Source organism: Hemiscyllium ocellatum, chromosome 13 (assembly GCF_020745735.1).
Source record: "Hemiscyllium ocellatum isolate sHemOce1 chromosome 13, sHemOce1.pat.X.cur, whole genome shotgun sequence".
In the NCBI taxonomy this organism is placed as follows: Eukaryota; Metazoa; Chordata; class Chondrichthyes; order Orectolobiformes; family Hemiscylliidae; genus Hemiscyllium; species Hemiscyllium ocellatum.
Genome location: NC_083413.1, coordinates 63,070,207 through 63,098,055, shown reverse-complemented (window position 1 = coordinate 63,098,055; position 27,849 = coordinate 63,070,207). Strand labels below are relative to the sequence as shown.

The 27,849-nt window shown below is 40.7% G+C and overlaps 1 protein-coding gene across 1 annotated transcript; it reads right to left on the bottom strand.

Annotated features, from left to right (window-relative positions):
* Nucleotides 1-310: 310 nt before the first annotated feature.
* On the bottom strand, nucleotides 311-27,229 carry mrps22 (mitochondrial ribosomal protein S22). The gene is made up of 8 exons (XM_060834871.1): nucleotides 27,064-27,229; nucleotides 18,778-18,932; nucleotides 17,710-17,874; nucleotides 16,259-16,402; nucleotides 8,131-8,214; nucleotides 7,434-7,579; nucleotides 4,390-4,498; nucleotides 311-968 (listed from the first exon to the last, which is right to left on the bottom strand). Exons 1-8 carry the CDS (start codon nucleotides 27,200-27,202, stop codon nucleotides 849-851), a joined length of 1,062 nt encoding a protein of 353 aa, XP_060690854.1. The 5' UTR covers nucleotides 27,203-27,229; the 3' UTR covers nucleotides 311-848.
* Between the last annotated feature and the right edge of the window lie 620 nt (nucleotides 27,230-27,849).

Genomic DNA, 27,849 nt, shown 5'->3' with positions numbered 1-27,849 from the left:
GGACAGTTAATTGCTAAAAACAGTTCCTCTTTTTAAAAAAGTACCAGTGTTTGACGACAATTGTTTGCTTTTAGTAATTTTATTGCAATGTGAACAGTAGGACATGTATACTACTGACCAAAAGCACTGAGAAAGGTTTCACACCAACCAATGTTTTCTTGGGTGACTTCAATTTTAACCACTCCTATTCCATCTATAGACCATGTGGGAGATAGCACACTCACTTAATTCAATATATAATTGTTCAAAACAAACATTTTAAAATCAGTTAGTGATTATTTCAAGATGGAGGCAATCCACAAATAGAGTGTACTACTGAATAATTTTAATTTTCAGTGTGTTACATTGTTAAAAATGAAACCAGAGCATATGCCAATTCCTTCACAGTACCTAACGCTTATTTCCTGGGGGATTATAATTTATTTATGTCACTCATTAAAATGCCAAATCACAATATACGATTAGATTGTTCTAGCTCTAGAAAAATCCATTTGGCCAGTGGGTTAAACTTTTTAACAATTGGATTTCAAAAATATTGTATATTTGTGGAGAGATTAACTAGGTTGGGCTTCATTGTATTATTTGATTATGGGTGAGATCACAATGACACAGTGTTGAAGATTACGCTGTCCATGGAACCATTCCCCAATGTTAAACATTCTCCTTATACAAGTCCAATAATGATGTGATGTCTGGCCCCACCTGCCCACATTTGAGATTTTTTTTAAAAAGAGTATTAGAATGGACACATGTCTCAGTAAACACTTTTCTATTCCACTTGTTTTTGGAAAAAGAATGATAAAAGTTCAATTGCTCCAAGTTCAGAACTCTTGAATTGGATGGACTGATTAATTTGTTTCTTCATTCCGACATGGATCTTGATTAGCAGAGCTGTTGAGTGTCTCCAGGTAAACTTGCAAAGCTAATTCAATGTAGCCTCCTTTTTGGGAATCGGTATGAGAAAATATCTAGAGAAAAAGACATTTCGAAGTTTAGCTTGAATTTACTTGACAGGGATTCATCTTGCTTCAGTTATCTGATAAACGTTAAACCTGAAAAATTTGAGATTTTGCATTTAGTTAACAGTGTAAGATGAAACAAGTCTTTCCATAAAAAGTCTGCTTTAATTGCAAAAAGGAAAAGAAAAATATCCAGAAATGGTGTTTAACTTAAGGACTACATTTTTTATCTACTGACCAAACTTCCAGTATATTGCTTTTTAGTTTGGGTTCTGCCAGGTCACTTAGGTCCTGACCTCGAGGCAGCCTTGGTTCAAACATGGACAGCCCATAAAGGCCATATTCAACTGCGCGTGGCATCAAATAGCCCTAGTAAAACTGATATGGGGGCAAACTCTCCAGTGGGTGGAGTCACTTAGCACAAAGGAAGACAGTTGTGGTTGTTGGAGGTTGGACATCTCTGCAGGAGTTCCCCAGGGTACAGTTCTAGGCCTAAGCATCTTCAGCTGTTTCTTCAATAACCTTGTCTCCATCAAAAGGGCAGAAGTGGGCAAGTTTGACCAGCTTCCCCGATGCTTGTAAATGTCTAGCAACATTTGCGATTCCTCCAACACTGAGGCAGTCCAACTTCAAACGCAACAAGATCTGGACACTTTCCAGGATTGGACTGACAAGTGGCAAGTAACATTCGTGCCACACAAATGCCAGTAAGACCATCTAACCACTGCCTCTTATTGTTCAATGGTGTTACCATCACTGAATTCCCCCACTATCAACATTCTTGAGGTTACCATTGACCAGAAACTCAGCTAGATTTGCTATGTAAAATCTGGCTACAAGAGCTCGTGAGAGACTAGGAATACTGTGGCAAGTAACTCACCACTGACCCTACAAAGCCTGTCTGTCCATCCATCTAGAAGACACAAGTCAGGCATGTGATGGAATACTCCCCACTTGCCTGGATGGGGCAGCTCCAGCAACAATAAAGAAACTTGACACCATCCAGGCCAGAGCAGCCTGATTGATTAGCACCACATTCACAAGCATCGACTCCCACCACCACTCAGTCACAGCAGTTTGTACTATCTGCAAGATGCACTACAGAAATTTACACAAGATCCTCAGACAGCACCTCCAATTCCACGACCCTTATCATCGAGAAGGAGAAGGACAAGGGCAAAGATCAAAGATGGCTGTGGAGTAGGGCACTTCAGCCAAAGCTCATCTGCTTCACCTGTTCTTTTTCTTCACTTTGTTCCCCTTTTCTCACCTCTTGGCCTCTAGCTTGACTCAAGGCCTCCAGGGACTCCCGACCTCAGCACAGACACGACAAGGATAGGCCTGACTTGGCAGTCTCTTGATACCAGAACAATCTCCCGGCCTCACGATCCTCAAGGTAAAGTCCAACATGGACTGGGGTTTAAGTGCCAGCGTGGTCTGAGTGGATGACCTGCCGTTCTAAACTTTTACTTCTCTATTTTCTAAGACCTTGTAAATGGAGAAGCTGTACCTTTGTACTGAAGATGATGCTGTGAGCAACAATGTCTAAACCTTTCACTGTGCTCATTTGAGTGGACGTTACTACAAAACTAATTCAATACATGGGAACACCACCTGGAAGTTCCTCACCAAGCCACTCAACATCTTCACTTGGAAATATATCACTGTTCCTTCACCGTAACTGGATCAAAGTCCTGAAATTCCCTCCCTAATGGCACTGTGAATCTACCTACAGCACCATCTTCAAGGGCAACTCGGAATGAGCAATAAATGCTGACTAGCCAGTGATGTCCATGTCCCACGATTGAATTTTAAAAAAGTAAATCGTAACTGCAATTATACTTTCAAAACTCTGAATTGAAATTAGTGCTATACTTAGTATTTTTTAAAAGTAAACACAAAGTAAAAGATGAAGGAGCAGCGCTCCGAAAGCTAGTGCTTCCAAATAAACCTGTTGGACTGTAACTTGGTGTTGTGTGATATTTAACATGTAAAAAGAATTTACATGATGGTCGTCCTATTTTTTATTTTCCCTGCCTATTAAGACCCCCCCCCCCAATAACCTGTCTACTTTGCAGAAACTGGGCATAGCCTGAATTGGATCAGCTGCCAGATTTGCACAAGACACAAAAATAGGTGGGAAGGCAGGTTCCAAGAGGGATATTGACAAGTGAGTGACAAAAATTGGCAAATGGAATATAATGTGAGAAAACGTGAAATTGTTCATTTTGCCAGGGAGAACTAAAGTACAGAGTGATTTAAATGCAGCAAAACCGCAGAAAGCGCGCGCACAGATTCAGCAGGTAATCAGGATGGCTCATGAAATAAAGTACCTTATTTTAAGCGGCTGGAGTGTAGGAGTAGAGAAGCTTTACTGCAATTGTACAATGTGCTGGTGAGACTACATCTGGAATACTGAGCAGTTTTGGTTCCCTTGTTTCAGGAAAGATATCATTTCATTAGAGGAATTAAGAAGTTCACTGTGTTGATCACTGATGTGGAGGGATTGTTTTATGAGCAAAGATTAAATAGGTTAGGTCTCTCAGTGGAGTTTAGAATAATGTGAGGTAATCTCATTGAAACATATAGGATTCTTAAGGGCCTTGATAGCCAAATGCTGAGAGGATAGTTTCCCCTCATGGGAGAGTCTAGGACCAAAGGAAACGAAGGAGAGTCAATTTCAGGCTAAGATGAGGAGGAATTTCTTCTCCCACAGATGGTTAAGAGTCTTTGGAACTCCTTGCTACAGAGAGCTGTGGGGACAGAGTCCTTGTGTATATTTAAGGCTGAGATGAATAAATCTAGATCAGTAGATTATAATCCAACAGGTTTAATCGGAAGTACTAGCTTTCGGAGGCTCCGAAAGCTAGTGCTTCCAATTAAATCTGTTGGACTATAATCTAGTGTTGTGTGATTTGTAACTTTGTACACCCCAGTCCAACACCGGCATCTCCAAATCTTGATCAGTAGGGGAATCAAAAACTATGGGCAAAATGCACAAATGAATGTCGGTTCAGTTATGATCCTACTGAATGGCAAAGCAGGTTTGAGGGGCCAAACAGCCGACTTCTGTTCCCATTTCTTCTTGTTCTGTATCATTCGAGTAATTTCTGACCTTGCGGAAGTTTAATTCCAATCCTTTAAATGCAGATTAAAATCTCCTTTCTATAATCTAATAATGTATCTTAAAACCAGTCCAAATGCATTACCTCCTGCATTGCTTTACGTTTTGCAAATCTTTATGTTCATTAATTCAATTTTTTTTAAAAATGTACCAATCTCTTGATCACTAGGAAGGAGAGGTTATTAATTCTACTCATCAGATTTAAAGAGTGCTTGGCACTCAAAGGCCAACATTTTACAATTAGCAGCAGCACATATTTGAAAACTACATATGCATTCCTAATGGGAAAAAAAACATGAACTGCACCTTAATCAGGTCAAGACCTTTGGCTTGTTGTTGGTTTGCCTCCTTTGACGATTGACAGTCTGGGTGCAGCATGTGATATAAATGAAGTACGCTTATAGCATCCTCTAATCTGCAAAAAAAAGAGTTAAAATGCTAACTAAGTCAAAACACCTAATACACTCAATAACAAAATTATATGACAAATTTGGAAGAATAGCAGTTATAGCTCAAATATGTTATTAGAAATTAATTGGTTTCCCGTCCTTTATCCCTCTCTCCCTTGTGCCTGAAGAACAGGTGATGTTAAAACATTTTAATGTGTCTGATTTTGTGGTGAATAATTGTGAGGTTATCCCCATGCATTGTCATTATGTCATTGTAAAGAGACTGCAGCTTCCCATATTTGGTCATGCTCTTCAAAAACTGGCAAACAGTTTGCCCTGTTCCACAAGTATATTGTCAAGAAATAAGGCATTGAATCAGAACGTGAAGATCAGATACATAACCGTTAAACTCACCAAAAAAAAGTTCGTGTTTATTCATTTAAGTTTAAATGAATTTTTAATGCTGTAATTAAGTTTTAGTTACTGTCAAACAACCTCTCCATATTTGTAAGGGTTTTTTTTAAAACCGTAGCTCTTTGTCACTCTTTTCCTTCACTCATTATTTTGAACTCTATACATAAAATTATATTGAATTAAATATTCTAACTTGCATTTCCTGGCTTAGGCTCCTTCTGCCCTTCAAAAAGGATGCTTCAACTGGCTGAAGACATGCTGATGCTTATGCTGTTCACTTAGGAGCCAGACTACAGGAAAAGACAGGCAAACAAACTATTTCTACTGAAATAGAGTTAGACTGTTCAGGAGGGATGAGAGGAAGCATTTCTACATACAAAAGATACCAGAGGTTTGTAGCTCTCTTCCACAATTGGCAGTGCATGCATGATCAGTTGTTAATTTTAGATCTGAGGTAGATAAACCTTGCTAAGTAAAGGCATTAAGGGAGATGGGCCAAAGGCAAGTGTATGGAATGAGGACACAGATCTGCCACGATCTCATGGAACAGGCTCAAGGAGCTGAATATCCTGTTCCTATTCTCATATTCTTCCCTACGTTATAGAAGTCAGAGTTTATACAGCACAGAAAGAGGCCTTTTGGCCCACTGTGTCCATGTCAGTCATCAAACGTCCATCTATTCTAATCCCATTATTCCAGCTCTTGGTCCATAGCCTTGTGGTGTTCATGTAAATAGTTATTAAACATCTTGAGAGTTCCTACCTCTATGACTCTTATAGGCAATGAGATCTTGCTGTGCATAAGTGACTTGAAAACATCCTTCGTGAGCCAGAAATTGGGAAGAATCTGTGGGTGGTAATTGGTCTATAAAATGGTGGTGCTGTTAGTTTCATTGTGGAGCTCACGTTCTAGCCCAGTTTATTTGTGGGCAGTTTGCTGAGTTGGCTGGATGATTGGTTTGCAATGCAGAATGATGCCAATGTGGGTTCAGTGACTAGAGGGAACTGGCTGAGGCATCACTCCCTCTTGACCTTTCTACTCGTCTGAAGCTGGTGAGCCCCAGGTTAAACCACCACCAGTGTCCTCCCTCTCTCTCTGATTAGAAAGAGCAGCTCTACAGCCCAGGAGGACTATCACAACTTTTAGTATTAATGGTCCCTTCAACAAAGACTATGGCCTAACCTTTATTTTATGTATATTCCTCCCACTAGATGGTGCTATTGTTTTAAAGTCACTGTAACCATAAGCCACTGCACTCTGTTACAAGTGATAATTCATTACCGAAAAATACCATATATGTTGTTGCACTTTAGTTTCACTAGCCCACATGGGTGTATTTTGGCTTTAGATTTTGATGAAGGCAAGATATCTGTTCCCTGTCCTCATTCCATATGTGGATGACATTGAAACATCCTGTAAACATGACCAAATAAAGTACGTATTGAGTGTCAGAGCTAGGAACAGACTTTTACACTCTTTCCCAGGAACATTATGATGTCACAGAAATCACGATTGAGGGTTGGAACTTAACTGAAAAGCATAAATTCAATTGCCTCATACATTGCATTAACTTTGATTTAATCTCATATCATCCATTTGTTAAAAGTTAATTAACTTAAATTTGCCAAACCTACCATTTGCTTAAAGTTTTATTTATCTCTAGTTGAGTGCAAAATTTAAATACATCAACTCCGTGTAACAATAACACACAATCAATTAGTAAGTCTCTGCAAAGGGTGGTTTGCATTATTGTGCCCACACCTTGTATAATTTAAGGAGAAAGTGATAGAATCACAGATGACTGGGCTGCCAGGTTTCAAATTTTCTGCCAAAGTTTCCAAGAGGTTTCGTGGGATTCAAGGTCTCTTTGTTATGAGAACTAATCAATCATAGCATTAGACAAAATGTCAGAAGTTCTGAGATGGGAGGCAAAAGTGGTGGGAAATGCTAAAAGTAGTTAATTAACTTTCAACCAATGATTACAATTCATTATGTTACTAAATTTAGGCATGGTACGAGTGGACTGAATTGATTCATTTCAAGTAGTGTGTGTGTGTATATATATATATATTTGGCATCATCCTAGTATTTGTAATATTGTAGGTTCAATATTTAAAACCCTGTTCCCCAATATGATAAATAAGGGAGATCTGGATTTTTCTCTTTGTGGGCTGTATGATGCATACCATGGAGATAAACTTTACATGTGGCACACATTTCAAGCTGTCTACACTGAATTTCTCTGCAGAATTCATCTACTAATAAATTACTGAAAGCATCCAAAACAGCTTTATTCAAATTCCCGAGCTTAGAATATTCAAACAGGGCAATCCTCCAGAAAAAACATTTCAGTAAGCTTGACTTTGTGCATTTGATCATGTCAGGGCTTGTAGTATGTGTTTGGTTCTAACACTGCAGTTTGAATACTTGCTCTGAATGGTGGGAAGGGAAAGCTAATTTTTACAAAATAAAGCTCCACAAAGGTAATTTCAAGCATTCTATGTAAATCTGATGATAGAAATTTTAACTCCTTCAGTTTGTACTTACAGGTCTCTTTGAATCATGTCGATTAGTAAACCATCAATTCTCCTCCTGTTGACCAGGTACCACACCAACCCACCAAAATGCCTTGTTGAACGCAAAAGATCATACTTGCCATTTTTATCAATATCTTCATATGTTTGGTGGTGGACCTGATAAAGAGAGCCTTGTGTTTAAGTAGCACTATTCACAACCATCAGGTATCTCAAAGCACTTTGCAGCCAACAGAGTATTTCTTGATGTGATAGAGGATTTGAAAGTTGAGATGTTTCCAAAACAATTAAGAAATTAATGTTTACAAACAAATTGGCTAAAGTATTTGCAGAGCTACAAAAGCTTTTAGCTAAAATTTATACACTATCCGGGCAATAAAATAATTGCAACTCAGAGAAAGTGAGGACTGCAGTTGCTGGAGATCGGGGTCGAAAATGTGTTGCTGGAAAAGCACAGCCGGTCAGGCAGCAGCCAAGGAGCAGCAGAATCGATGTTTCAGGCATAAGCCCTTCATCAGGAATGCAGCAGGAGAATCGATGTTTTGGACATAAGCTGTTCATTAGGATGAAGAGCTTATGCCCGAAACGTCAATTATCCTGCTGCTTAGAAGCAGCCTGATCTGCTGTGCTTTTCCAGCACCACTCTTTAGTCTGATCTGAAGAGCTCATTTCATCAAACAACTCTTTAGTCTGATCTGAAGAGTACTCACCCGAATGTAATCGGCAGAATTTGGCTCAAATTGGATAAGGCAGAGATCAAGAATATCTTCATAACGATCCTGAGCAAACACAACCTGAAATGGGCAACATGGATCAAATCAAACTACAACACAACAACGCAGTCAAATCAAATAGAAAGAAATTCATCTGGAATGCACACACAGCAGACTGCCAATTTAAATCATGAAATTGAAGGAGGTTGAATGATGTGATTGCAAGATGATATCTTTCCAGATTCTGTTAGACCGGTGTGTTTTTAGTTGCACAATTATTCTTATGAATAGTTCAGCATGTGCAATTTACAAGCAAGTTACAATTTTAACACCGCCCCCCCCAAAGATGAATCTGCAAAATCAGCAGGCTAGATTTGTGTTTGGACAGGTAGAATAGAGTACAGAACATGTACTTCGGCAAGTTTCAGTTTTAGCCTCATTCTAATAATTTTAGGAATCTCCCCACTCATTTTAACTTAATTTACAAAAGAGGTTGACAAAGTCATATCCTGAAAATCTAAAGGGATATCGATGTATAGTGAGGGAAGAAATGTGTGCTCTTCAAGAAGGCTGCAAATGTTTTCAGTGATCATTACAGCCTTCTTAAAGGCTGTTGTCAGCTCACACTTTGAAAGGGATATTTCATAATACACAATAGATGCATTTCAAAGGGCAGACCAGTAAACTACAAGATCAATTAGTTTAACATCTAGAAGCTATTGTTAAAGCCACTCTAGCGTGGGTACTTATATAAGTTCAAAGGTAATCAGGCAGGGTTGTCAGTTTTGTGATAGGGAAATCATGTTTAGTTAATTGGAGTTCTTTGAGAAAGAAAGATGCATTTTGGATAAAGGGGAATAAAGAATCTATTCAGAAGGCATTTAAAGGAAGTGCCACATCCAAGGTTACTGCGAAGAATAAAAACTCAGGGAACATTGGCAAGGTTAGAACATTAGCTGGCTAACAGGAAGCAAAGAGTAGGCATAATGGGTCTTTTTCAAGTTGATATCAACAAGTAATGTGCCATACGGATCAGTGCCAGGACTTTAAATGTTGGTAACTTATAAATGAGATAGGTGCAGGGATAGAATATATGGTTGCCAAATGTATTGACAAGACAAAGATAGGGAAGTAGCTATGAAGCGGACATAAGGAGGCTGCAAAAGGAACTAGGTTTACGGAGTGGGCAAAGATCTGATAAATGGAGCATAATGTAGGAGAATGTGCAATTGTCCATTCTGGCACAAGAATGAAAAAGCACATTATCTAATTGACAGGAGATTGCACAGCTCTGACATGCAAATGGATGTCCCATTGCATGATTCCCAAAAAATCAATATGGAGGTATAGCAAGTCATTAACAAACCTAACAGAATGGTATAGGTAATAACTCAGGAAGTCCAACTGGAAAGGAGCATCCTTTACTGTTGAACACCAAAATTGAGCCACTGTTTGTGGCACACATAGGCTGGCCCCAGCCTGGAACAGACAAATTCCTGGGTCTATACCTATATTCCTAATCAACTTGTTCAGGGATGTCAGTACATGCATCTGGAGTAGGAGAGACTTCAACATGAAGAGAGATTTATCATGCACAACATAACGCCCTTCCTACACCAAATCACCATGACTTTTTAAAAAAAAAACTGTTAAACACCAGCAGTAAATCACCCATGAAGCCAATCAGAAATTCACATGCTTAGCTCATCAAACCATCAAATGTGAAGATGATGGGGGAGGGGAGGGGGGCGCGCGGGCAGGAACACGGGGGAAAGTCAAGCACTCCATAGTGCCCACCACGTACTCCCACTCCAGTATTAAATTTTCAATGCTGCATTTATGAATTGAATTTAAATTCCACCATGGTAGGATTTGTACTCCTGTCCCAGGGTATTAGCTGGACCTCTGAATTACTAATCCAGTGACATTATCACTATGTTATCATCTCCAGTGTATTTGCTTTTTTTTATTCCTGCCCAGAAGTGGCATCACACACAACTAAGTGACTTTCTCAAGATTGTGAATTTGAGATTACAGTAAGATCAGCCATGATCATATGAAATGGCAGAACAGTATCAAGAGGCCAAATGACCCACTCCCCCTTACTTGTATGTTCTTGGTGATGCCCAGCATTTTGGCCAGAGAATCTGTAGCAGTATCACAACCATTAAAACTGTGTTGCCTGCAGAGAAACCTTTATTCTTTCTTTCAACCAAGCATCTAGGGAGCAATAATTTGCCAAAGGGCACTGGATATAGCTTTCATTTCTGTACTACAGTTCACTTTCAGATAACAAGACTGATAGTAGGCAGTTGATATTGACTTTAAAAAGGTATTTTTACTCTGCCAAACTCGGAAAGAGTTTGAGTGCAGCTTCTCTTTGATCATGTTAACAATAAGCCATCTGCTTTTCATAACATAAATATTGGTGCCATAGCTTCTTCAGAAGACTGAGGAAAATTCACAGAATAATTAATGGAAAATATTCATATATCTAAAAGCTGCAAGTTAGTCTTGAGTCTAAATGCTACACACAGCAAAAAAAACTAGCATCTTTGAAATATAACCAGTCACAGCACGTGGTAGATGTTTGCAGCATCTTCAGCTTGCCTGGTTTAGTGGATATTTGTGAAGGAGGTAGATTTAGAACTGGCTTAGTTAAGGTCTTTTCTGGGAATTGAGAGGCATGATAAGGTGAGGCACAAAGAAACGTGGAAATCAGGTGCTCAAGACAAGAGAAATACGTCATAATTGCAAACATTATTTAATGAAAAGACACATTTAAGATATTTTGAGGAAAAAGTTTCATCCCTTTAAATTGGGAATTGATCAGGTTTGTTTTTAATGCTTGGCTTTCATGGGTGAAAGTGCCATCAAGTTAATTCTCCCCAGCAACAAAGAAATATGTGTCCAACACTTACGTGTTTGTAACACACAATACTATATGGTTAGAGCATAAAACCCAGGGGGACTTAGCTTCAGTACTGTGGAAGTCTAGCTGCCCTCATTTGTCATACATGCACCCCTAAATTTTGTGTGAAATTGAAAATCAATCCTAAAATTTCTATCTGATTTTTTTGAAGGAAAGGCTGTTTAAAAATCTACTTTCCTTTTCTTTGAGATTTTATGCCACCTTTGTGGATGGGCACAGGATTTAGCAGGTCTTTGTAACCCATTCGGATAAGTACTGAGCAAGTTCCCTCCTAATATGGAAGCTGTGAATCTGTTTACTTTCCTATTAGGGACAGCATAGATGAGACAGTTAATCTGCCACACAGTTCACTTGAGAGCCCCATCCTAAAGGGGTTTTGGAACTCAGAGACAAATAATTCTTCAAAGTAAAAGCTTGGTGCTATATACTTATACTAGAAATATGAAAGATCCATATCAAGTAGGAAGCATTAAAAAATTGAAGAGACAAATTGTTCTATTATGATCCTTCAGCACTGACCTAAACCATCAATCTTTACAAATAATGTCTCGAAACACAATAATAGATTTTAAGTGCTTGGACTTTTCAGGAGCTTGGCATGATACAACCAAAATCCATTTATAATCCATTTCTGGAGCACAATATGAAGAATCTGTTTGTTATAATCTATATTTCAAGTTTTTCATTTTTTTTCAAAGTAAGGTAAAACTTGTATCAGCAATATTCAATTATTTTGAGAATGGAGGTTTTCAGTTTGTAAATAATGCTGTGCTGTGGAAATAAGTGCAAAATTATTAAAAGATTGAATGACAGTACCCAAACGGCAGTCAGTTTAACTGATATAATTAGAACAATAATTCAATTTACCATCATAAAGTTATGTTATTTGAAAAGTAAAAGGGAACACTACATATCATTTTCATTTTACATTAGTAAATAAAATGAGAAAAAGTTAGGTATGAGAATGAATAGAATAGATGAGTTGGTAACTATTACAATCCACTTATTGTCCACTTCCTTCACAAGTCTTGCTGACACTCTGGTATCTTTGCAGTAAAGATACTGGTCGCACTCACTTCTACAGCTGTTGATGTTCCTCTGTGATATACTCAAAGTACCAGCATTGAAGAACATGTACATTCACACACAGAGATGAGAGCTTTGAACAATTGTTTTGCTCCTCAATTCAGGCCAGTTTTCAAATGAATTCAGTAGCTAAGGTGATCAAAAGGATAACTATCGTATTGTTCAGGAGATCCTATTCCATTTTCTGATCTTGAGGTCAGACATTTGGCTATCAGATAATCCTTGTTTAGAAGTGATGACACACAGGCATTGTTAATCAGACTATATTTCCATGTAATTTACCAGTCTCTGTATAATCAGTGAAAACAAAGCAAACAGGCCAGTCACAGTCAGAGGAAAAAACTGTGGCCAGAGCTTTTTGGATGCACCGCCACCTAATTAGAAATGGCCAAAAATGATACCACATCCAAAGGCTGGGCATAGTTGCTGTGTCTAATCATCATTATCTTCCTCAAATGTAGTGTCTTTAAATCCTAAAGGGAACCTCTCCAGAATATTCTGATTTGAAAAGGCAATGTACCTTTATATGACAGATGGACTGAAAATAGATTTATTTTACCACCATTTTACTTTTTCAGAGCTTAGAACTGATCCAAATTCAGAGTGAATTTAATCAGTAATCATGAAGTTCCCATTCTGCAACCAATCCCCACATTCACAGGATTACACTGAAGCCTGAACTCAGAGCAACACTGCAAGAGACCACATCAAAAGCTATTTTGATCACAGATAGCCAAATCATTCAGCACTGGAACGGAGAACTCCTGATGGCTCATCGTAACAAAAAAATAATGAATAAATGTAAAAATTAACTGGCATTGATTCCCATTTGCAATACCATGAGAAGATGGCAGCAGGACCTTTTGAATTGCAGCTGTAGGTCCAGTAGTTTATTAGGCTGCTTCAGAAACTGTTTAGTATTACATCCAAACTACATCTGGTAAGTGTAGCAGCTTTCCTTCCTTGAAGAATACCAGTGCACAGTTGGACAATCTGACAAATATGCTGGTCACTTTCAAAGTACAAATTTATTTTTGTAACTTCCACATTTTTCAATTGAATTCAGATTCTCAAACTGCCATTCTTGAATTTGAGTTCAAAGGGAAATGGCTTACTGCTCAGATAATTACTGGTTACTATTTTAGCCACCTTACCACTATATTACTGTACCTATACTTGTTACTTAGAGAAGTGAACAGGTTACATTTAAGTATTTAATAAGCAAACCATAATTTAATAGAGAATTTGCTTTCCTCCGATCCACAACCATTTTTGCCTACCGTCGTTTCCCTTTTCCAGCTGTTGTGGTCACTATCACTACATCCTGCCCAATGGTACCTCCAACTCCTGTTCTTCATTCTTCGGGAATTATACCCAGCAGTATACCATCCCTTGTAGGACCATCTACATGTTTATATAAAAACTTCTCGGATACATTTCAAGAAATTTGTCCTGTTTATACTATGATTATCCAATTAATGGCAGGGAGGTTGAAATCCCCTAATATAATCACCCTAGTATTAATATTACACACCTTAGTGAATTGTTCCACATATCTGCTCCTCTAATCCTGTTGTTTGGGTCCCTATAACACACGCCCAGTATTGTGACTGTTCCCTTCTTAGTCCTGAACTCTATCCACAATGCCTCATTTTTTTTTAGATTAGACTTACAGTGTGGAAACAGGCCCTTCGGCCCAACAAGTCCACACCGACCCGCCGAAGCGAAACCCACCCATACCCCTACATTACCCCTTACCTAACACTATGGGCAATTTAACATGGCCAATTCACCTGACCCGCACATCTTTGGACTGTGGGAGGAAACCGGAGCACCCGGAGGAAACCCACGCAGACACGGGGAGAACGTGCAAACTCCACACAGTCAGTCGCCTGAGTCGGGAATTGAACCCGGGTCTTCAGGCGCTGTGAGGCAGCAGTGCTAACCACTGTGCCACCGTGGGGATTTGATGCCGCTTCGAAGATATTGTCCCCCACTTACTATAGTAACTGACTTAATTAACAATGCTGCACCATCTCCTCTTTTATACTCTCCACTGTCTTGCCTGAAGATCCTACAGCCCTGAATGTCCAGTTGCCAGTCCTGTTCCTCCCTCAACCACATCTCTGTGATGGCAACAACATGGTAATTGCACGTGTCAATCCACAATCTTAACTCCTAGCATTAAAGTAGAGGCCATCCAGTCTTGCCTTATACCCTCGAGACTGAACATGTCTGAACTCCATCTGTCTAGGTTCTTTTTCTAAGATACGTTGTGTCAATATTGAACTATTGCACCATGTCCCATTTCCCGGCTGAACTAGTTTAAACTCCTCTCACTGCACTGGTAAACCCTCCCTCAAGGATGCTGGTCCCATGAAGGTTCAGCACAGACTGTCCTGCTTGTAAAGTCCCACCTTCCTCACAAACAGTTCCAGTAGATCTATGAATCTAAAACCCTCCCTCCTGCACCAACTCTTGAGCCACACATTAAGCTGCTCTAATCTCCTATTTCTGTACTTGTTAGCACATGGTATTGGGAGTAATCCAAAGATTGTAACCTTTAGATCCTGTCTTCTAGTCTACTGCCTAGCTCCCGGAGTTCTCGATGCAAGGCCTCATCCCTCATTCTACCATTTTCATTACTAAAGTCACCGTAGTCCTACCAAACCACTGGCTGCCCTCTCAGTAGAGTGGGTGATGGTTTCATCTGAGGGTCACTATGCATCAGGCGAGGGGAAAAAAAAGAGGTTCAGAAGAAGAGTCCTAATGGCAACCTCAGAGTGCAGGAATTGAACCCTTGCTGCTGGCATTACTCTGCATTGTAAACCAGCCATCAGCCAACTAAGCTAAGCAAACCCCATGTATGAGACAACTTCTGACTTATCAATCTCCCACTGCCCTGCAGTCACGATAGACATCCCTGACCTTGGCATCAGGGAAGAAACACATCATCCTGGAGTCATGTCTGTAGAAATACCCTGTCACTGTCACTCCAGTTTTCTTCTTCCTCCCCTCTTAATACAGTCAGGCTAATTGTGGTGCCAGATACTTAGAACTGTCTGCAGTCCATTGAGGAACCAACACCCTCATCAGCGTCCAAAATGGAAAACCCAGGACCCAAGGGTACTCCTGCACAACCTGCCTGACACTGTTTGACTGCTTGGTGGTCACATATTCCCTTCTTTTCTCCAGTCCCTCTTGTTGCAGTGTGCTCTTCTCTATAAACCCTCTCTATCCATGTAACACTCCGCTTCGTGAACTTGTCACAGTGTCTCTCTCCAGCTGCTGCTCGAATCCAGAGCTCACATTTCTGTAGTCGGCAGCACCACCTGCACACTTGGTCACTAAGAGGCAACTATTTTCACACACAGAGTGGTGCATGTATGGAATGAACTGCCAGAGGAAGTGGTAAGTGCAGGTACAGTTACAACATCAAAAGACATTTGGATAGGTGCGTGAATAAGAAAGGTTTAGAGGGATATGGGTCAAATGCAGGCAAGTGGGACTAGTTCAATTTAGCAACCTGGTCAGCTTGGTCATTCATGCTGGTCGAAAGGGTCTGTTTCCAGACTGTATGCCTCTATGATTCCATAATTTCCACATATGACAGGTCACACAAATCACTCAGCTGACCAAACCTGTCATGATTTAAATTTAAAACTTAGTCTTGCTAGCTAAGTTAGTTAATCTAAAAATATATGTCCCTTCCTGTTCTGTTCTTATTCTCTGACTGTTACTAATCCCTGGTGCTTTACAGTTAATCTTTGCCTAATCCCTCAGTACTTTTACAAAGGCAAGTTGGTTATAAAATCAAGGAACTGATCTGTAAAAGGCCACCAGGTAAATTCCCTGGTTTTTATGACTCAAACATTTACGATCGATTCAAAATATGTCACTGTGATTTGCTTAATATTTCTGATGGCAGTGGTGGAGCAAACACAGGCTGAAGTGGTCTGTAAGCAAACCCTCAATTTATTTATTTATTCAGCCCACATATCAGCATACTTCAACCAAAGAAAATAAAAACTTACTTCTGAGCCCCAATTGCTAAAGAGGTAGAATATAACAGCTCTTTGAGTTGAAATAAGGAAAATAAGGTCTTACCACAAGGTTTTCATTCTTGAAAATAGGTGGTGGAATTATCCTTCGAACATCGCGTGGGAAGTAGACTTGTACCATCCTATCCCGCTCTTCCCAAGTTGCTTTCCGCAACACCCCATTTGGCTCTCTAACCACAATAAATCGTTCCTTGGAAAAAGAACAAGTGCAAAACTTATTTCGAAATGAGCTCACAGTAAATAAGCACTGCAGAAAATTTAACCAGGGTGTGCAAGTGTAATTTAGACTGAACTTAAGTCATATATTGTGTCTTGCAAACACCTTGGAAATTCGTCATGCCTGGCACCATGATATCTAGACAAACAAATATGAGTTGTATTTCGAAATAGAATGAAAACCATTCAATTGCCAATGTCCAAGGTTTGACTGGATAGGCAGATGGTGGAATATGAAAATATGTAATGTTGATTTGAATAGAACTATTGCTTGCTTCGAGAGTAAAGGATGATGCAGACATGGGCCAAATGGCTTCTTAACTTCTATGTAATAATATGTACCAGACCTCACATAAACTCCCCTATTTTAATACAGCCGAATCAGATGACTATTTCAGGTCTTCTTATTCTCATCTTGTCCATGCAATTAGACATTCTGGACAACTGTCTTGGAAAACACAAGGACCACCATCAGTCCGACAAATCCAAGAGGACTTGGTTCAGTGCCTGTCCACCTGGGAGCAGACAAGTCGAACTCTTGTTAATCGCTACCAGTCTTAGGCCTGCACGCGGGAGATTCAATCAGCACAAACCATACCTTCTCTTCTCCACCAGCCCAACAATACATCAACTGACTACAACCTTGACCAATAAATCCATCAAATATGCTGGATTAACCTCCAAAAACAAAAGCCTAATAAACTATTTCATTCCCCTAATCTATGAACCTTTCATGGCAAGCACAGTCATGCCAAGACAATCAGATATTGCACTGCAAATTGCTTCAAAGTGGACTGCAACATGCTAAATAGGATTTTATGTATTCAATAATAATTCATGCTTACAACTAGTGGTAGCTAGCACACGGGCACTAGATGTGGGACAGCTGATATTTGTAAATGTGTTTCTAAAAGCATCATTGTCCCAGCTTTGTCATTTGTATTCTTATTTATAAAGTCCTGTTGTTCAAACTTACTCAATTTGAAGCTAAGATCATTCAAATTTATACAAAGTAGACAACAAGAAACTATTCTCAGTTGAATATGTTTACATTTCTGGGCAAGGGATACACATATTTGCACAGCACTATGGTCACTGAGGGAAATAAACTTGTAGGGATGGAGCTACAGACAGCTGGTATGGGATAAGTAGCTAAATAACTTTCTTTTCTGCCATAATGACTCTAAGATTGAAAGGAGATAGCAGATATATAGTAGGACAAAACAATGATTAAGTGTTAAGCCTATTCAGGCCCTTATTCAGACCCTAGAAAGTACTTACTTTGTGTGGAATGTCAAACGTTATATCTGTGAATACATATTTAGCAGTTTCCAGACCATCAAGAATCTTATCTTCTACTAATATATCATTGATTGGTTCTCTTTCACTTAGTACTGGTGGCATTTTGAGTCGAGTTTGAGCTACTTCCACAGCTTTCCGATGAGCCTGTGAAAAGATGTCACATTTACTTTAGCCATATTTCCCAGTCACAAGTCCTCAACTGCTCAGATGCAAATCCATGCCACAATGTGAAACTGTGACTTGCAAATTAGTTTGTCAATAAGATGCTTAACATGAGTGGGGAGCCACCACCTGACTAAAATTTCTTCAAATCAAGCTACTGAGAAATCTAATCAGTCAATGCAGCAGTCAGAAAGAATTTCCATTTTGCCTAATTGCACACACTTCACAGTCTCCCAAAAGATATTTATTCAGTCATCAGAGGTACAGCTTCTTACCAAACAAGGCTCAGAGACCCCAACTGTGAGCCGTGGTATTACAGAATAGATGTATATGACCATATGAATTAGATACAGTAGGACTTTTGGCCCTTTCAAGCCTGCTCCATCATTGGTGGCTTCAACTCCATATTCCTGTCTTGTCCCCTAATCTAACCAGATAAAAGCACAAGTTACCATCATTAAGCATTGGTAACCCTCCCAGTGATGGTCCAGCCAGTTCACCATACTCACTTACATCATGCTGTCAGTGGCAAAATATTTCAGTCAACAGCTGTATGTCTATCATGTGTGATTGCTAATCAATCTCAAATGGCACTGCAGTACTGCTGCCCCACAAAGTTCTAATATTGGATTACCAGGTCTGACAAGCATTAAAAAAAGCAGTAGATTAAACCAACAATAATATATTTCATTGCAAAACCATTTTCAGATCTTTTTCAATAAACTAAAATACAAATCAGTTCTACCATAGCAGAAAAACATCCAGCACATTCAAAACAACTGAGTAATAACTATCCAAATGGCAAGAGAGGGGTTTGACTCTGTTTCTCTTCCCTTGGTAATTTATTGAAATTGAATGGAAGAATGCAATTAGCAGTAAATGTACCTCCTCAAGCTGCTCATTTGTCATAAGCTTGTATGTAGGTGGTCTCAGTTGCTGCTGTACAGGTTTGAAGATCTTCTCAAGATCAAGGCCTGTTATTCTGGTAAGGATACATTGGACATCTTCATCCATAAACTGGGGTTTTCTGTTTCCAGCTTCTGTCAAACAATAGTAGGCGGAGAGGATGGATTTTTTTTCACATTTCTACATAAATTTAATATCAGTAAGATTTACTTGCACATAATTCAATATCAGACTCCAACAGAAGGTTGCAAATACCCTGTAAATTCCTCATGCCAGACACCATGACGTCTAGATAAACAAATCCCTGACCCAAACAAACTATTAATGTGCAATTTGCCCCCATTAATGTACAGTTTGTACAATACATGATCAAAGGATAGAGTTTCTTGGCAATTTAGGTAAACGCTAATCTGAATTCAGGTACTACACACAATGCGATACAGATTGCTGAACGAAAATATCACCATTAATGCTGCCAGATATCGTTTTCAAAAAAAAAACAACTGGTTTTTGAACAACAATCAGGAAGGAGAACGGGCCACCCCTGCCCACCTACACCTATTTATGACTCCAGTTTCTTGCGACATGGTTAATGCCTAACAAAGTGCAGCACCAATTTTCTGTCGTTTAATAGAAAAGCTACTTGCAGTTTGGGAAGCCAGTCACCATCTCACACTTAGTTTTATTAGGGGTGGTGGGCAATAGATGCACCCAGCTCATGACCATCAATTTTATAAATCTGTACAATGGAGAGAACTTAAACAATATTTAAAACACAATAGCTTGGAATAAATTTTTAAAAATACAGTACAATTCATTCCGAAGAAACGTTAGTGTGTCATGCTGGAGTTTTACTGCATTTTGTATAATCTCAGGCTGCTCTGTGGATATGCCTCAAAACACTTGCATTTAGTGTACTCAAGAGTCAGTCTAACATTAAGCACCCAATACTTTCATTTTTCAGATCAACATACATACAAACTATTTGTATTGATGTGATTCTAGGATTGTGATAGAAGCTTAAATGACTCCATCTTTTAAGGCTTCCCTTCCTTCAGATTCCAACATTTTTATTTTCCCCCAAAAAACACAAAAACTATCAACTCCCAAATCCCAGTCCATCCTTCCCCAAATTCCATAACTGAATTCCTCCAAATAAATTTCTTCCCTTGCCATTGAACCTGACTTTTATTAAATATATCTGAAACTTGCAACCTCTCTTTCCACCTTTAGGAAGCTTCTTAAACCTTCATCTGTGAAGTAGCTTTTGATCACTTGCTCTAATAGCTCTTTATATAGATTAGTGTCAAGTTCAGTTTGATAATGTTCCTGAGAAGGCTCTTGTAAGGTCTTACAGTGAGTTATGTAACCACTAATTATTATGATATCCACCGTTGTCATGGACGATTGCAACCACGATTCAACATACAGGATGCCACCTGGGGCAAAAAGAAAGAATCCATTAACAGAGTGACCTGCACTTATGTAGCGCTTTTCATAATCAACTGACTTCTCAAAGTGCTTTACGAAGTGCTTTCTGAAATGTAGTTACCGTTGTGTTGTAGGAAATGTGAATAGAAAACTCCTACAAACATCAATGTGATGATAACCAGATTTTGTGAAGTTAATGGAGGATAAATATTGACCAGGCAAACTCCCCGGCTTTTCTTTGAAATGCACCAGCATGAGCAGATGCAGTCTTAGTTTAATGTCTCCCCCATCAAAAAGAAAGGACATCTGACAATGCAGTGTACCTCAATAATATACTGGAGAGTTAACTTTGATTTTTATACTCAGCTCTTGGGGTGGTACTTTAAGCTTTCACTGCTGACCAGCCATGCTGTTCAATGGTGGTGCTATGTAATTAAAATTGACAATTATCCTGCAAGCTTGACCTCCACAGTGGACAAAATAAACAGTTTGTGGGGATCTCCCTGTCCCTTTCCAAGATACAACATTCTGACCTGCCCATACATGATCATCCTCTGTCACTACTACATGAAAAATCTTAAATTCCGTATGAAATTCCATCATGGGCTCATAATCATCTGAAGACGAGCAAATGCTAGTGGAAGAACAATCAACACCTCAAGAAGATCCAACATTACTTTCTCACAGCAATTCAGTGTAGGCAATAAATCCAGTCCTGGATTAGTGGTGCTGGAAGAGCACAGCAGTTCAGGCAGCATCCAAAGTGCAGTGAAGTCGACGTTTCGGGCAAAAGCCCTTCATTACGAATGCTGTTAAATCCAAATTGTCATTCAAATGCTATGAAAATTCAAGAAACAAAGTCTAAAAGAATGGTATGTGGGCTGACTGAATTCAGCAGGTGTCTAAATCAATTTCACCACAGCAGCTTTAAGATGCAAGGATAACATGAGCAATTCATCGGGCTTCACACACTCTATGAAAGGAAACTGGCCATAATAGATTTGTATAGAGTGAATGGTCATCAGTTTAAAACTTTTTGAATCTTCAATATTAAGTCAGTGGTGCTAAAGAAAGTGAAACCATTATAATGGGAAATATTTACAACTGAAGTTAATTTTGAAAAGCAAAGATGGGACCATCTTTGCACCCTCAGTTAGTTTTCTGTTCATAGGAATGGAGTTGGGAATGGTACTTATGGTGCACTGCCTCTCAGTTTGACTGGCTGACTCTTTAATAGCTCACCCGTACCTGCTGCACTGTCAGCAGGTATCACCACTAAAACTCTCTCTCTTCCCCCTCCCTGCCTTGGTATAGCCTGTGCACGTCACAGCATTTCAATTTTAGCTATTGTACAGAGAAACTTCGATTATCTGAATGAGATGGGCAGGCACTATTTCATTCAGATAATTGATTATTTGGTTAATTGATTAAATGCCTCTCCTCTGGGACTTGGAATTTTCTGAAGTTTCCTTTCTTTTCGCTCTGCCTGCCTTGCTCCCTCTCCATCTCAGGGTTTGTTTCTGAGCAGACAAACACTTGTGTGTAAGGGACCTGCAGCATTGCTGAAGCCTTCCACCACCCCTCCCCTCAAACCCATCAGTTCAATGGGGTTGACACAGTGAGCACTCACTACGTCCGCTTGCCATTCAGGAGACAAGGCAGCAGCTCACCTGGCACCCCAACCCCATCCAGTCCCGTCCCGTCCATTCCCCCCCACTCTTTGCCCTCCAACACCATCCAAACCCACCCCACATCCGTCCCCTCCAATCATCCGCCCCCATAACCCCATCCAAACCCGACCCCCCATCCGTCCCCACTACCAACCCCATCTAGACCTGCCCCCATCTGCCTCTCAACCCCCTCCAAACACACTCCCTGACCGCCCTCACCCTGCCCCCCCCCCCTCCCACGTTCCACCCCCCCACCCTCTCTGGAGCAGCCAGGCTGGACACCAATAGTAAGATGCTGCTGCCTTTTTTTTGGGGGGGGCGTGAGTCTCAAAATAGTTCATACGTATATATACACATACACACACAACGTTTTTTTACAAGTTCCACCTTTGCCCTCTACAGGACAATGTTGAAGAGATTATCTGGAAAGGGGGGTGGGGGTTTAGAGTTCACCCCTGTGTAGAACTCCAGGGAACGTGTGTGGTGGTGGTGGTGGGGGGGGGGGGGGGAAGAGAAGAGTGTGAGAGGGCAGGCGGTTAGTCATTTGGAGATGGTGCCTGAGCTACCATTGATGACCAGGACTGTTCTTAACAGCATTTAAGTAAACTGAGTTCATTTTTAATTATTGTAAACAAAAGACGTAATCTATGTTGGAAGCACCTCTTTGATGTAATGTTTCTATCAGGAACTTGCGAACTTTTTTGGATAATCTGAAATTTGGAAAATTGTTATTTGGATAATCGTGGTTCCTCTGTAATTGTGAGAGAACCAGCAAAAGGCAAAAGGGAAATGGTGCTCAGTCCCTGTTCTGTGATCAGGAATGGCCCATCATCATTAAAAGTCTAACAAAAGACTCTGACAAACAGTCAGTAGTGTCACAAAGGGCTCATTCTCTGCTGCCAATCCTATGCTATGAGTGAAAGCCACATGTCAGCATTATGAAGCACAACTCCAATTCCTTGGCGGTTCAAACCATAGCCACAGTGACACTTACAAGTAAAGTTTGGACCCATGTCTATTTACTTGTTTGATAACAAATATTATCTCCAATACCCCATTTACGGATGAAATGTTTTAAAGCTTTTCTGAAATTTAGCCAGTTTTTATCAAAAACGTTATCAGTTACAACAATGGCACTCAGACACATTTTGGAATCAGAATCCACTGCTGGTCCCTGATTTATATTACCCAATAAGCAATTATTAATAATCCACAGTTTTCTAAAGCTCCAAAAGGGTGGGGCTAAATACTAAGAAATCATGAATAATAGCTCTAGATACATCAATCTGCAGCAATCATGGCTGTGCCCAAATCAGATGGCAATATTACAAAGTTAAAAGACATGCCATTACAACGTATTTATTCATTTACCATATTCTTTAAACAAAGTATAATACTTTGAAAGCATTAATTGGTTTATCTTTAAAACTTCACATATAATCTTTAAGATAGGACATAGTGGATATTCCAATTCACTCTCTCAATGTTAAAAATGAGTTATGAGTTCAGTAGGTCACAGTACCTCTGGGGTCGGTCAGATATGGTCAGTTTGCAATAGAACAAATGTCTACTGCCGATATCACTGTAACTCAATTATTGCAGCCTAAAATAATCATAAACAACTTTTATTTATTGGCACCTTTAACAAGTCAAAAATGCCTCAAGGTGCCCCATAAATATTCCAAAGGAAACAGACACCAATCCAAGAATGGAGAATTAGGGAGGTCTGAAGCTGAAAGCTTGGTCAGAGAAGTGGGTTATGAAGCAACTTCTAAAGATGGGGGCGGGTACTGGAGGTGCAGAAAGATTTCAGTACAGAGACCCAGAATACAAGGTTCTGCCATCTGTTGACAGTGAAATGAAGAGAAAATACAGTGTAGGAGTTAGAGAAATAGAATGATAGGGGATGATACATGGAAAGGGCTAAAGGGGAAGATGTCTCTCTCTAATGAGATAAGTGATGTGAACAATTTCTTGTTCACTTCAAAACAAATCCCCTTTAAAAAGTTACACATTTTATTTCCAGCCTCTTTCCTGACCTGACACACTGATGATGACACACTGTGTTATCAGCTGTGTGCTCGTGTTCTAGAGACAAAGGTGACACTAACTGGGCCACATTGACATTGAAGTCCTTTTCAAGTGGTGAATGAAGATTTTATTATTCTTAAAATACCTTTGTATACTGTCAAGGTAGTCAATGAAGCAGATCAGTTCTGTACAATAGCGTATGAAGAAACAAACACTGAAGTTTGACACTATTCAGCAAACAAACCACAGGCCTTTCTTTACTTGGGCAAGACTTTATTTACACGTATTTGAGGGTACAATAACTGAACGGACGCCTATTTAACTTCAGCAGAAAGACCTCAGACAGTGGTCTTTCCCCACTGCGCCTTGATGGTGGCTGCCCCTCGCTTCAGTGTGTCCCTCAGCATGTAGTCCTGGACCTTGCTATGTGTCAGTCTGCAAAACTCAGTCAAGGTCAACTCTTTACACTGGACGATGAACACATTTCAGGCAGACTGAAGATGGTCTTTCAGTTCGCTGATGTCCTGCAGGTGCAGTCAATGTTTGTCTCAGTGTGCGGCCTGGGAATAGACCGTAGATCACAGAGTCCTGTGTCATGGAGTTGCTTGGGATGAACCTCAACAAAAAAAACATTGCAACCCTCTCCAGACTTCCTTTGCAGAACAAGATGTGTGACTGTCTCTACTCCCCAACAGCCACTTGGAGAGCAGCATGCAGTGTCACAGAAAGTCCAGGCATACATAAAGGATTGAAGGGCAGTGTCCTTCTCATCACTAGCCAAGCTACATCTTGGTGCTTGTTGGAAAATTCTGGTCGTGAGGCATTCTGTCAAATGACAGAGAGTCTGCTCAGAGAAAAACCAAACAGGATTCACCCTCTCCTTTGCCCACAAGGACTCAAGGACACACTATGCTGACCACTTACTGTTGGACTTGTGGTCAAAGGTGCTTTTCTTTGTAAATTTCTCCACGAAGGACAGGTGACACAGAACGGAGCATTCTACAGCCAAGAGGCCAATCCCATCCTTCACAGCACAGGGGACAGGGAGAACCTCAGTACATAGTGACACTTGGTGTTTGTGTACTGAGGGTCTACACACAAAGGTGGTCATTAGGATGAGTGCTGCATTGTGCATGTTCTCCCCCCATCTTATCCAGATAGCTTCACACATGGTTTCCCTATGGACACCGTCCATCTCTGACCTCCAGATGAAGTGGAAGACAGCTCAAGTGACTGCAATGGCGCAGAACTGCATCACATACAACAACAGAGAAGGTTTTTAACCTGCAATTGTGGGGGGGTGGGGCGGGGAAAGTGGTGCTCCCAAAAGCCCAGTTTCTGCCTCATCTTGCGATACGGTCTTCCCAAGGTTTTACTCACACTCTAGCCCCTCCGAACCATATTCCCAGCACCTTCAGGAATTCTGTCCTGATGATGAGGCAGGCATCCACCCCCATGTCCTGCACATAGATGTTCGTATCCCTGAGGAGCAGGAGGATCTCGGAGATTATCCTGCCCCGTACAGCACAGGTTTCACTAGGGCGAATCCCTAATCCCAGAGCAGACCTGACCTGGTTGGTGATGACCTTAGACACGATTTTTTAATCTGAATTTGGTTGTGATAGTGGTCCCCAATTTCTAATTTCCTTCCACTTCCCCCTTCTGCTTGTAGATGAGAGTGATGATATCTTTCCTCATGGATTTGAACATGCTACCTGCTAGAAGCAAATCGTCATCCACCCCCAGCAGGTCCCAGCCAATCAAGTCCCACAGAGCTGAATACAACCTGGACCTTCATCAGCTCGTCCAGAGATAACAGCTGCAAATGTGTTGCTGGTTAAAGCACAGCAGGTTAGGCAGCATCCAAGGAATAGGAAATTCGACATTTCGGGCATAAGCCCTTGGATGCTGCCTAACCTGCTGTGCTTTAACCAGCAACACATTTGCAGCTGTGATCTCCAGCATCTGCAGACCTCATTTTTTTACCGTCCAGAGATAATAGCTGATCCAGCTTCTCTCACAGACTAAGACCTCAGTGTAGAGGACAGGAACAACTGGGAGGCTGCACTGTCTGTGGACCTCATGTCTGGCATAAAAGGATTTGCTAATCCTCAGGATGTCAGACTGAGATGACATTACGGAGGCATCTTCTTTCTTTAGGCTGCCGAGCACAGAGCTCTCCCTGTGCACCTTCTCAAAGAAGAAACGTGACCACGTCTCCACGGTGTCGATCCTGGACCGGAAGATTATCTTGGAGATCTCCGAGGCGAAGAGTGAAGTTTACTGGCTCTTCACCTCCTAAAAATTCTTTGTGATATCAACCCCTACGATCCACAGTAAGAGTTGGTTCTGCAGTTTGGACAGTTTTCTACGTCTATCTCTCTCACCTTAAGAACATCTTTGAGGATGAAGAACCTCTTGATGTTCCCCTTGACTATTTCCCAACAGTCTGCTGGAAATTCAGAAAGAGGCTTCAGGATTCTCCAATGCGTAATCCCTTCTGAGTTACTCAATGTGTTCCGGGGCCGACAGTTTCACGTTTAACTTCCACATTCCTTTGCTGGCTCGCTGGTCGTCCTGTAGGTGACAGTCGGCTAACATGAGGCAGTGATCAGAGAAGAACGATCTGACCAAGAACGTGCAGGACACACAAGAGTCATACAGCGCAAACACAGACCCTTTGGTCCAACCAGTCCATGTTGACCGTAATCCCAAACCAAACCAGTCTCACCTACCTGCGCCTGAAACCAAACATTTCTTATTCATCCATTTGATGTCTTTTAAAAGTGGTAACTGTCCCTACATCCACCACTTCCTTTGGAAGTTCATTCCACACTCTCTTGTGTAAAACAAAAATGCCCATGTCTTTTCTAAATGTTTCTCCTCTCACTCTAAAGAAAATGCCCCGTAGACACACAACAGGAAATCCATCCTAGACAGACCCGTCAGGAGGCATTATTTTGTGTCTCTAACAGGTTTAGCTATTTGAAGGGCATGCTGTGGGATTCTGGATTCCCAGTCACCTGCAGCGGGGGCTGGGGCTGGGACACAGCACACCCCCCGGCAGGACGGTGCGGGCCATTATAAACTGCAGCCTTGCAGCGTACAGCCCAACAATGAAGTGGCCACTCACCTGGATGCCCGGGGCTCTGGGCACAAAGGGCACGCCGCCCGTGCCCACCTCCATCTGCAACCACACAGGGGAGCTCAGCATTGACACCAAGCCGAGAACCCCCCAAGACAATCCTCCGTGCAATCCTGAACGCAGCCATCTTCACTTCTGCAAAAGGCAGCGGTGACCTTCCGCTGGGAGGAGCGCTGTAACACAGCACTCTGGGAGCTGGAGTTTATTCTTTGCAGAGTTTGTGCACACGCAGGTTTGTAATGAGGGTGCGATTCAGTTTGCAAAAGAGTCATGACCAGATAGTGCCCATTGAAGTGATCGTCGTGGTGTCATTTTTTTTAACAGCTCCATTTTTGTTTTGAATTTCAATCAGAATATGCAACTACCAATTTTAATTGCAGAATATATATTCCATTGATCTATGGTGACTTTTCCCGAAATACGATTCCTGAGCATAAAAGAAACCTCCAACCTAAAAGTATAAAACGTGGGAATTGGATGAGTCTTTAAATAGACTGAGCCGGATCTGCAGAATTTGGAAATACAACAACTGCATTGCTGTAGCACTTCTTAATAAAATGCCCCCGGGTGCTTCGCAGTATCATATGATTGCCAAAAAAAAATAGGTTTCATAAGAAACAAAATTAGAAATCGTTAGAGGAACAGCATCTGTGCAGAGAAAGACGGGTATTGAATCCACCAACCCTTCTTTCAGAACTGATAGCTAGGAAAGGGTGGTACAAAAGGTGTTCACACCACCTTTTCCTAGTAGCTATCATATAGGGATACAAAACG

Bases quoted from the DNA above. Each gene is read 5' to 3' on its own strand.
- mrps22 (XM_060834871.1), bottom strand. From the start codon at position 27,202: ATGGCTGCGTTCAGGATTGCACGGAGGATTGTCTTGGGGGGTTCTCGG. The intron at 8,215-16,258 runs GTAAGACCTTAT...TGCCCATTTCAG, and splicing joins TCAAGAATGAAAACCTTGTG to GTTGTGTTTGCTCAGGATCG. The intron at 7,580-8,130 runs GTGAGTACTCTT...TCTCTTTATCAG, and splicing joins ATTCTGCCGATTACATTCGG to GTCCACCACCAAACATATGA.